Below are 12,159 nucleotides of genomic sequence, written 5' to 3'. Positions count from 1 at the left end.
TGTGCTAAGTGAGTGATTAAGAGGCATGGCTCCTGCAGGTCGAGCCCATCAGGCCGGACAACCATCGACGAAGAGGGCTGTCCCACCCGGACCCGCAGCACCAAACGCCCTCTCAAAGGCCATGACTACCTTTCATCATAATGTCACGTTGATGTCATGAGGCGGTATAGTGTGACAGAGAGGTTAGCTCACCCGCCTGCCTGTGAGTGACTTTGGCCTCAGTTTGGAACTGTCCACCACCCAGAATCATAATGATAGCACCCAATCTGTTCTTTCTTCACCCTCCATGAACCACAAAGTCCCTTTCTAACTTAACACTCACACAGCACACAAACGTTTTTCCCATTTCTGTGAACAGTTGGGCCTTTGGGCTGCTGACACTCTAGTTCTACTTAAGGTAGAATTGCTAATCAAAGTCCATTTTTATGTCGACGCTTATTTAAAATGATTGTCCCGTCATTTCACAGAGAATGGTGTCGTTGATTTGTAAATAATTACCACTTTAGCAGAATAAAAAAACATCTCCAAGGTCCAAATATCAAACAAACTCACATTTTCACTTCAGTGGTTGAATGCAAAAATTGGTTCATCAACAACAATGGTTGACTTGATTTGTTTTTCCTCATCAAGCATGTAGCAGACGGGGCAATTAAGCTAAATAATTTAGTCCTGCCAACTGCCCTCAACCTTGCTGATTCAGTTTGTGCTAAGGCCCTGATTTATTTGCCAGTCACGCATACATTCATTACGTTAAATGAATAAGCGGTCCCAATACTTCTAAGTGTATGCTGACTGGATGTAGGATTTGGGTATTTTGGGTAATCATCCTGTTCATGGTTAGGGGGAAACTGGAGCTAATCCCAACGGACATCGGGAAAAATGCATAGTACACCCTGGACTAATCACTGGCAAATCAAAGGACACATATCGAGACGCACAACCATTCAACACATTGCTGAGTGGGAACAAAACCTGTGCTGGCAGTACGAAAGTTTAATGAGTGAACCGAGACACTTCAGTGACCCTAACCAACCGACTAACTAAGAATAATAACCTGTCGCAACACACTTTCAGAATAGGCTAAGAAGGAGGCCACCAGGAATGACAAAGACATGAAAGAATGGATACAAACTGAATTCAGTCGGAGACAATGACAAGTTAATACAAACTCACACAAAATTCTGAATAAAATTTATTTCTTGTTATATCGATTACATTCAGATTAATTATGTTAGGAAAATAAAACCTAAATATCCAGATTCAACGTTTCATATTTGTAAGTACAATGGAACCTCGGATTACGAATTTAATTGGTTCCGTGACCCTGTTTGTAACCAGAAACATTCTTAACTCGCGGTAGTTTCCCATTGCAATCAACGGAAATGCAATTAATCCGTTGCAGCCCCCAAATTAAATTATACTTACCTTTTTGTTTTGTTTTGATCACTGTGTGGTTAAAAATATAGTGCAATACAGAACTAAGTGAAAACACACTCTTTTAAAGAAATAAAACACTAAATAAGATAACTTTATGGATGGGAAAGAGGAGGAGGACTATAGCTGTTCACAAAACAGATCAGAAAGTCAGACGTCACATCCATCCATTTTCCATACCACTGATCAATTAACCTAGCATGCATGTTTTTGGGATGTGGGAGGAAACCGGAGTACCCAGAGAAACCCCACGCAGGTACGGGGAGAACATGCAAACTCACCGTGTTCACCGTGCTGGCCGGGATGTCACATTGTAATTTAAAATATTCATTGCTCTGTTGGCAAATTTGCTGCACATTTCTTTTGTATTGCCTCAGTCATCAGCAAGCGCAGTTTGGTCAGTCTAACAAAGACCAAAAAATAAATAAAAAATAAAAATAAACAGGGCCTACCGGAGTTGCATGACATTGATCTTTCTGGTCATCAATGAAACGTGGTTTCAAACACTATCTTTAGCCCTTTGTTTACTTTTTTTTTTTTTTTTTTTTTTATGAAAATGTTCCGCGGAACTCCTTCAGTATTCATTCATAATCTGGCAGCTGCTGGTCGCATCTTATTGACTGAATGCGTAATATGTACCAAGAGGTAAGTTTTCAGCGAAAATCCTGTACGTAACCTGAATTGTTCATAATCAGTCATTCATAACCCGAGGCTCCACTTTATACAGTATATTTGTTGCACACAAGTTTCACACAAACATTTATAAAGGACATGAACCTAATTTTGTTTTTAGCAGCTCCATTGTTCCTTCATTTCATCGTTCATAGACATTTATTAACTTCATTCATCTGCTTTACGGTTAATGTCAAACTCACGAAACAAAAAAGGATTCAACAAGAAAACTACAAAGCAAGACTGTTGTTTTCATTACTAGACCATATGATTTGGAAAAAAAAAACTTTGCATACTCACAGATAGGAGAATAACACTTTTTTTTCATACGAAATGGACATGAATATTGCTTCATTGTAAGTACAAAAAAGACTGGTCACTGGTTTCTATAAAGATTAAAAACAACAATGTGGTCACTTGTGTCTTTTCATGATTTAAGTAATTGAGACATTTTGACACAATCAGAGCAGCCACTTGGAGACTCACTGCTTTTTTTTTTTTTTTTTTCTTCTTTTTTTTTTTTTAAATTACAAGCAGCGAGCTGGTGACAGTGTGTCAGTGTAGTTTTATGCACCGGATTAAAAGATTTCTAATGCCTGCTTCACCCATATGAGCAGTGATTACCCCCTGCGGTAAGGCTATATATATGTATACATATATATACACATATATGGCTTTCTTGCATAGACACACACACACACAGTGGGTACGGAAAGTATTCAAACCCCCTTAAAATTTTCACTCTTTGTTATATTGCAGCCATTTGCTAAAACCATTAAAGTGATTTTTTTTGTCCTCATTAATGTACACACAGCACCCCGTAGTGATAGAAAAAAACTGAATTGTTGAAATGTTTGCAGATTTATTAAAAAAGAAAAACTGAAATATCACACAGCCATAAGTATTCAGACCCTTTACTGTGCCGCTCATATATAGAACTTGTGTGCTGTCCATTTCTTCTGATCATCCTTAAAATGGTTCTACACCGTCATTGGAGTCCAACTGTGTTTGATTATTCTGATTGGACTTGATTAGGAAAGCCACACACCTGTTTATATAAGACCTTACAGCTCACAGTGCATGTCAGAGCAAATGAGACTCATGAGGTCAAAGGAACTGCCTGAAGAGCTGAGAGACAGAATTGTGGCAAGGCACAGATCTGGCCAGGGTTACAAAAAAAAATTCTGATGGACTTAAGGTTTCTAAGAACACAGTGGCCTCCATAATCCTTAAATCGAAGACGTTTGGGACGACCAGAAACCTTCCTAGAGCTGGCCGTCTGGCCAAACCAAGCAATTGGGGGAGAAGAGCCTTGTGAGAGAGGTAAAGAAGAACCCAAAGATCACTGTGGATGAACTCCAGAGATGCAGTCGGGAGATGGGAGAAAATTCTAGAAAATCAACCATCACTTCAGCCCTCGACCAGTCGGGGCTTTATGGCAGAGTGGCCCGACGGAAGCCACTCCTCAGTGCAAGAAACATGAAGTTTGCTAAATAAAAACACCTGAAGGACTCCAAGATGGTGAAAAATAGGATTCTCTGGTCTGATGAGGCCAAGATAGAACTTTTTGGCCTTAATTCTAAGCGGGATGTGTGGAGAAAACCAGGCACTGCTCATCACCTGTCCAATACAGTCCCAACAGTGAAGCATGGTGGTGGCAGCATCATGCTGTGGGGGTGTTTTTCAGCTGCAGGGTCAGGGAAACTGGTTGCAATCGAAGGAAAGATGAATGCAGCCAAGTACAGGGATACCCTGGATGAAAACCTTCTCCAGAGTGCTCAGGACCTCAAACTGGGCGAAGGTCCACCTTCCAACAGGACAACGACCCTAAACACACAGCTAAAATAATGAAGGAGTGGCATCAGAACAACTCCCTGACTGTTTTGAATGGCCCAGCCAGAGTCCTGACTTAAACCCAATTGAGCATCTCTGGAGAGACCTGAAAATGGCTGTCTACCAACATTCACCATCCAACCTGACAGAACTGGAGAGGATCTGCAAGGAATGGCAGAGGATCCACAAATCCAGGAGTAAAAAGCATGTTTCCCAAAAAGACTCATGGCTGTATTAGCTCAAAAAGATGCATCTACTAAATACTGAGCAAAGGGTTTGAATACTTATGGCTGTGTGATATTTCAGTTTTTCTTTTTTAATAAAGCCGCAAAAACTTCAACAATTTAGTTTTTTTCTGTCGATATGGGGTGCTGTGTGTGCGTTAATGAGGGGAAAAAATGAAGTTAAATGATTTTAGCAAATGGCTCCAATATAACAAAGAGTGAACAATTTAAGGGGGTCTGAATACTTTCCGTACCCACTGTGTGTGTGCGCATGTGTGTGTGTGTGTGTATATATATATATATATATATATATATATATATATTTCACAATTTGCAGGGAGAGATTGGTTTTTAAGCAAGGCCAGCTACTAGAAAGGTTTGTGAGTGTGGCCATAAAACAGACTGGAATGTCAGCTGAGTTACAACTCTTGAACTGTGAGTGCTTATGTGAATGAGCCATATGGGGTATAAAGTTAAAGACTTCTCGGGACAGGGCAGCTTGCATGACAAAGACAGAAGATAGAAATAGACAGAGTATAAATTGAAAAATAGTGCCTTTTCTCGAACGCCGTCCAGCTCTGCATTCCTTTTATTGAGCCGACCACTACCCTAACGACAGTTGGCTCTGTGTCTTTCAGGAATTTTTGCTAGTTTAAGAGGTCAAAAAGTCCCTTTAAGGACCACTGGTTATTTTGAGAGGCCAGTTCAGCACCTCACTTTGTCATTTACAGGGGTTTGGAATCTGTGTGCACTGTTTACAGCTCAAATTTGTGTCTCCCAAAGGCATCATATACATTAATGCACAGATACAGCTCACTATTGGGCTCCACTAACTGTTTAGACGAGTGGTGCCAAATTCATTTTTGTCACGGGCCCCACTATAGTTACGGTATCAAGGGCCGTTATGACTGTGAAACCATCCATCCGTCCATCTTCTGTACCACTTAACCTCACTAGGGTCGCGGGCGTGCTGGAGCCTAACTAACTAGTTTTGAAATCAGCAGAAGTTTAACTATTCATCGAGTTTCAAAAACGGGCTTCGGAAGAAATTTTTTTTCGTAATATCTCAGTTAGTATTTGTTAGGAGGGTTGGGAATCTCTGGCATGAGGGCAATTCGATAGAGATCTAGATACACAAGTAGCGATTCGATTCAATAACGATATCTTTACGGGCGGAACGATTCGATTCAGTATGGGAGCAAAAAGATCCTCGATTCGATTCAGTGCAGAAAAAATGTGATAACATTTGAACATGTGACATTTGTCTAACCGTATTTTAAAACATGTAAAAGACCACTTAACCCTAAGCATTGTTGCTTTATGGCACTGTAAAAAAAAAACTTTTTTTTTTTAAAATATCAAATTAATTATTTAAATAGAAAACAACAATACAACAATTCTTTTCGAAGATTTTTCTCTTCACAAACAATATTTAAAGAGCCATAGGGAGTCTCGCAAACCGTGCCATTCAAGCTAGGACCGCCACTGCACACACGCACTGCTTTTTTTTTTGGTGCTTGCTGAGTGCTGACTGACTTTTTGAACGTTTAAGTCGTGATGACTAGCTTACTTCAACTGGCGATTTTTGTTTCAGCTTCGGGACATACCTGGCTGTGTGTCCTCTCGGAAGTTTCTTTTTAGGGTGGCACAGTACCAACACGAACGTATAAGTGGACTGCGAGGACTCCAGAAGAAGCATTAGTTTGCCAAATTACGGCCCAAAGAAATGGCCGAGACGTACCAACCTTTGCCATATTGTCTGCATGTTTACAATCGCATTTTCAGCGGACTTGAGATAAGGTACGTAACCTGACGTTGCATTCAATGTTTACAACTACTGTCGGAACGTTACTTTTCTATCGACCACGAAAGTAGCTTCAACTATCCATCCATCCATCCATTTTCTTTACCGCTTATCCTCACTAGGGTCGTGGGCTGCTGGAGCCTATCCCAGCTATCTTCGGGTGGGAGGAGGGGGTCCACCCTGAACCGGTTGCCAGCCAATCGCAGGGCACATAGAAACAAATAACCATTCGCAGACACATTCACTCCTACGGGCAATTTAGAGTCCTCAATCAACCTACCATGCATGTTTTTGGGATGTGGGAGGAAACCGGAGTTCCCGGAGAAAACCCACCCAGGCACGGGGAGAACATGCAAACTCCACACAGGCGAGGGCAGGATTTGAACCCGTCCCCAGACCTGTGAGGCAGATGTGCTAACCAGTCGGTCACCGTGCCGGCCTAGCTTCAACTACTTAAAAGTTATTTGATGTTGAAATCGTGACGCTACGGAGAAATGTAGTTCAACTCGTAGTGTCGCCAGTATCCACCACTGTATTTGGTTGTAAACAGTTACCTGCGGAACACAAGGTGAGACCTCGCACTTTTTTACAAGATGAAAGCTATAAAGCCTCACGCAACTGATTCCTATCCTCGTGATATCCGGTCCACAGCCCTACAATTGATATATCGAAGGATTCCTGGTGGATTTTGTATCCAAAGTCGTATCTCTCGCCTTTATGAACGGATATCCCGTCGCATCGGTTTATGGTTCCCAACCCTATTTGTTACATAAGACAAATTTGAAATTTTGGGACAGATTTCAGTAAGAATCATGGATTGCGTCAGCAGTCCACATAAACTGATGTGGGGGGCCAAACCTGGCCCCCGGGCATTGAGTTTGAGACCTGTGTTTGAGACTTTTCCAGGGCCAAAGATGTACAACAAGAGGTGAAATATAAAAATAGTATACAAGCTAAATGGAAACATGTAGTGTGCTTTGGTCCTCTTTTATAACAGTAAATAGTAAAAATATGTAAATCCCTACATATATAATCTATGTATATTCCTCCAGTTCCACCTTTATACATTGAGAACATCCCAGAGAATATCATCCACAGATAATAACACTGTCAGAAAATCAATATAAGACATTCATTGAGGGAGTAAAGAAATGTTCTAAAGTGAACTCAACTGTGAAAGCTTGAACGGAACAAAAAACTTGACAAATCCCTTGGTGGCAATAGAAAGAACAAAATGGCTGCAAACAAGCTGAATAAAATCAGGATTGAAAAAGTCTCTAGCATTAATTATTACTTCTCTTCTATTACTTACACTCAAGACAACATGTAGAAAATAATATGACAAACACAAATTAAGGCAATCATGTCTTTGGTCTGCCATTTTCTCCTTAAAACCCCATTTTCATCAAATCACTTTCTATACATTCGTTTATCCATTAGTCCATTCAGCTATGAACTAGTTTTTGCATGGCGAACTAATTTTAGTGAAGCCAGTTCTGGAATTCTCCTCAATGAAACATCTCCATTATATTTTAGTACTACTTTGTTGAATCCAACCATACACTACAAATACTTTTGGAAGTTAGTTAGTTGCCTATTAATTTGTTTGTTATCATTGTTTTGTGTGTAATCAAAAAAAATAAAAAAAAATAAGAGGGGACTAATTTGAACCAATCAGAGTAATGTTCTCTACACCTGAATGAGTGTTCCTAAAACTCTCACCTACCGGTGTTTTTTCATTACATTTGTATTATTCAGTGTTGCATTACTGGTTACTTCATTACTGAATCAGATATGTCAGTAAAAACAAAAGTGGTCATTCATCATTTTCAAACATACAGTATATCACCTTCACAACTTTTTGTTTTATATTCTTTCACATGGACGATGTTTTCCAGAAAACGAACAGCCCTGGAAAGCTGTACTTTGACTGTAAATGGCTAGTAAATGTTACAAAAGCACATGAAAAACACATTTGGTCTCTTATGGTTTCTCAACTCACTTGTTCCCTTTTCCAAATAACCCTCGAGCAGGATGGCCCATCTTCTAAAATCGTTAGATTGGAGTGCATTTTAATTGGTTTGTGTGTCCTTGGTCACTGAGTGAAAATGAAGACCAATGACGATCATACTGCAATGGTATCTTGGACTTAATCAAAGGACAGCAGATCCGGGTGTGGCTCTGTGTCCTCGAGACTCACTTCGTTGTCTTTCTTGCTGTTTGCCATCAAGACCTCCTCGCTCAGGCTGATGCGGCAGTGAGTTTTCCCAGAGCATGGGGTGGAGGCTAGCCTGGAGTCCAGATCTGGTGGCTTCTGCCAGACATCGCCGGTTTTAGCTCTGGGCTCCACTAATGGAGGATCTTTGTTGATGAGGTCTGGTACAGATATATGGAGCTGGCGTTCCTCTGCATATCCTCCACTTGATTCTTCTTCAGATATCACAGCATCCACCTTTCCATTGCTTTCCAATATCTCTGTCTCTTCAACTGCAGATGTTTTATCAGCTTGTTGAACAGCAGAGTGGATATCTGTTGACCCGTCGTCAAGCTCACTCTTCTGCACATCCTCTGTGCTTTGAGGCTCCTCCTTGGTGATAAGGGGTGTCTTGTTGGGGGAGGAGATTGAGGAGGACAAATCTGCAGCATCCAGAGAAGAGACCACTGGGTCAGAGGAGATCATCATATCCTGGGTGGTCTTTAATGCCCGAGGAAGGCGCTTCTTTCCCGATGGGGGTGGTGGGTCCAACCGAGGGATGGAGTCAAAGGAAAAGTGACTGAAAGTGGAGTGTGTTGGACAAAGAAAATAAAACATTAGCAGCCACCCCAAAAGAAGAGAACAACACTTTCATTACATAATCAATACTATTCTAAATGTGGAAGTTCAATTACAGGACCGACACATAGAACCTAATTCGCTAAAGTTGGGTGCAACAACAGGTGCAAATTTTATTGTTCACGTTAACTTGATGTGGAAGTTGATCTACTAACTGGGTGCACCCAGGATTGGGTCTTCCAAACTGGCAATATTGCTGCACATTTCCTTTTGCGCGTTACGGCGCGGAGTACTTGCAAATTAATTAATTTAGCACACGCCATATGATTCCTTAAACCGGATACGAAATGCGATGCTTGATTATGCATCTTTAAACACTGTATCTGAAAGGCAGGAGAAAACCTGCATGACAACAGTGCCAGGGTGTCCCCGGCATAATGAGAGGCGGCAGGGAGAACTTTTCCGCTGATGTAAACATTTTGAAATGGCAGAAACAATAATGATCGTGACTTATCGTTACTGTAATTTTGGAGCTTCTGAATGATTTAATGCTAGGTTTACACTATGTTCTCAGCTGCCTCATTCAAATCACCATTAAAAGCTTAATTACTAACACTTAATTACTAACATTATTTTTTCCCCCAATAATAGTACATAATAATAATAGCACATAGTACACACAATTGAAGCACCACTGTTGGCTTTTTGATGGCAAATGTTACATTCTACTGTCATTTCTTCATCTCTTGTTCCAAGATAATCCAAGTAAATGTATGTGTTGTTTTAATTTGTAATTGTAGAAATACAGCCAATTACAAATACTGTTTCAAAAGTTGTCATATAGTCATATAGTAATATATATATATATATATATATATATATATGTATATATATATATCTATATATATATAGATATATATGTATATATATCTATATCTATATATATATCTATATCTATATATATCTATATGTATATATAAACCCACGCAGGCATGGGGAGAACATGCAAACTCCACTCAGGCGGGGCCGGGGATTCAACCCCGGCAATCGGAACTGTGAGACAGGCGCTCTAACCAGTCGCCCACCGTGCCGCGAGTTGTTTATGTATTTTATTCAAATACAGTATGAGCACTGCAGACCAGCTTGGATCCTTCGGTGTGGGAGGTGTTCCGTCCACCGGGCCGCTCTTAGGTGGACTCCTGGGCCCGTCCTCATTGCGACAAATAACTTATAACTATGCAAATTTCTTGGGTATCCCCTCACTTACACTCTGGTCCTTCAGATGTTTATAATTTACATAGCCACTCCCATCACACTTCAGTTGTACAGCCGGATCCATGACCCCTCTCCGGCATGCTTCCCCTCCTGTCCCTGTCCTGCCCTGTCCAATCCTATATTGTCCTTCCCTCACAGGGTGTAGCACTACTGACACATACAACACTCGAATCCAATGTGTCAATGTACTAGTTATACAACCCCAATTCCAATGAAGTTGGGACATTGTGTTAAACAGAATAAAAACAGAATACAATGATTTGCAAATCATGTTCACCCTATATTTAATTGAATACACTACAAAGACAAAATATTTAATGTTCAAACTGATAAACTTTTTTTTAGCAAATAATCATTAACCTAGAATTTTATGGCTGCAACACGTTCTAAAAAAGCTGTGACAGGTGGCAAAAAAGACTGAGAAAGTTGATGAATGCTCATCAAACACCTGTTTGGAACATCCCACAGGTGAACAGGCTAATTGGGAACAGGTGGGTGCCATGATTGGGTATAAAAAGAGCTTGAATTGCTCAATCATTCACAAGCAAAGATGGGCGAGGTTCACCTCTTTGAGAACAATTGCGTGAGAAAAGAGTCGAACAGTTTAAGGACAATGTTCCTCCATGTACAATTGCAAGGAATTTAGGGATTTCATCATCTACGGTCCATATCATCATCAAAAGGTTCAGAGAATTGGGAGAAATCACTGCATGTAAGCGGAAAGGCCGAAAACCAACATTGAATGGCCGTGACCTTCGATCCCTCAGGCGGCACTGCATCAAAAACCGACATCAATGTGTAAAGGATATCACCACATGGGCTCAGGAACACTTCAGAAAACCAATGTCAGTAAATGCAGTTCGGCACTACATCCGTAAGTGCAACTTGAAACTCTACTATGCAAAGCAAAAGCCATCAACAACACCCAGAAACGCAGCCGGCTTCTCTGGGCCCGAGCTCATCTAAGATGGACTGATGCAAAGTGGAAAAGTGTTCTGTGGTCCGATGAGTCCACATTTCAAATTGTTTTTGGAAATTGTGCACATCGTGTCCTCTGGGTCAAAGAGGAAAAGAGCCATCTGGACTGTTATGGACGCAAAGATCAAAAGCCACCATCTGTGATGGTATGGGGCTGTGTTAGTACCAATGGCATGGGTAACTTACACATCTGTGAAGGCACCATTAATGCTGAAAGGTACATACAGGTTTGGGAGAAACATATGCTGCCATCCAAGCAATGTCTTTTTCATGGACACCCTTGCTTATTTCAGCAAGACAATGCCAAAGCACATTCTGCACGTGTTACTACAGCGTGGCTTCGTAGTAAAAGAGTGCGGGTACTAGACTGGCCTGCCTGCAGTCCAGACCTGTCTCCCATTGAAAATGGGTGGCACATTATGAAGCTTAAAATACAACAACGGAGACCCCGGACTGTTGAACAGCTGAAGCTGTACATCGAGCAAGAATGGGAAAGACTTTCATCTACAAAGTTTCAACAATTAGTGTCCTCAGTTCCCAAACGTTTATTGAATGTTGTTAAAAGAAAAGGTGCTGTAACACAGTGGTAAACATGAGCCTGTCCCAGCTTTTTTGGAACGTGTTGCAGCCATAAAATTCTTGTTCACAGCTAGTGTGTTGGCTTTTTGTTGTCTTATTTTCCTATATACCTTTTCATTCTCTCTGCTTTCTTTTTTCTGTCTCTTCCCTTTAAAAACTTTGTTCTGATTGACTGAACGACTGTAATTCTCAATAAATATCCATCAGAATCCAAAGAAACCACAGTGGCATCTTAAAAAGTCCACTGTGACACAGTAAAACTGTTCTGGCCCAAAAAGGATTCAGATCTTCCTTTCTGCTTGGCCTAATAGCCGAACAGGACTGGGGAAGGAAAAAAAATAAAATAAATAAAAAATAATGTGTGTTAAAAATATCAGTCTACACCTGACAGTAGTAGATTAGTCAAATCATCTGTGAAAAAAAACGATCTCTCTCTAGCCCAATGTTCTACCTCTTTTCTTTGTTTTTTTTTTTTTTTTTTTTTTTTTTTTTAAACAAACCACTGCGCCAGAATAACAACTAATCAGAGACAGAAGGGTTGGGGTTGAGGTTTGGGGATTGGTGAAGTGAGGCTACATTTGTTCATG

At 40.6% G+C, this 12,159-nt stretch overlaps 1 protein-coding gene across 4 annotated transcripts in view; it reads right to left on the bottom strand.

Moving 5' to 3' along the window:
• Window positions 1-1,179: 1,179 nt before the first annotated feature.
• The window catches only part of LOC133481211 (carboxyl-terminal PDZ ligand of neuronal nitric oxide synthase protein-like), a 139,816-nt gene continuing 128,836 nt past the window's right edge, over window positions 1,180-12,159 (bottom strand). For all 4 annotated transcript variants that reach the window (XM_061780312.1, XM_061780314.1, XM_061780313.1 and 1 more), the window contains one exon: window positions 1,180-8,741. In XM_061780312.1, the coding sequence (XP_061636296.1) occupies window positions 8,117-8,741 (625 nt within the window). In that variant the 3' untranslated portion in view covers window positions 1,180-8,116. The remainder of the gene's footprint in view (window positions 8,742-12,159) is intronic.

Source organism: Phyllopteryx taeniolatus, chromosome 7 (genome assembly GCF_024500385.1).
Source record: "Phyllopteryx taeniolatus isolate TA_2022b chromosome 7, UOR_Ptae_1.2, whole genome shotgun sequence".
Classification (NCBI taxonomy): Eukaryota; Metazoa; Chordata; class Actinopteri; order Syngnathiformes; family Syngnathidae; genus Phyllopteryx; species Phyllopteryx taeniolatus.
The sequence above is the reverse complement of the archived record's forward strand: the minus strand, read 5'-3'. Positions and strand labels throughout refer to the sequence as shown.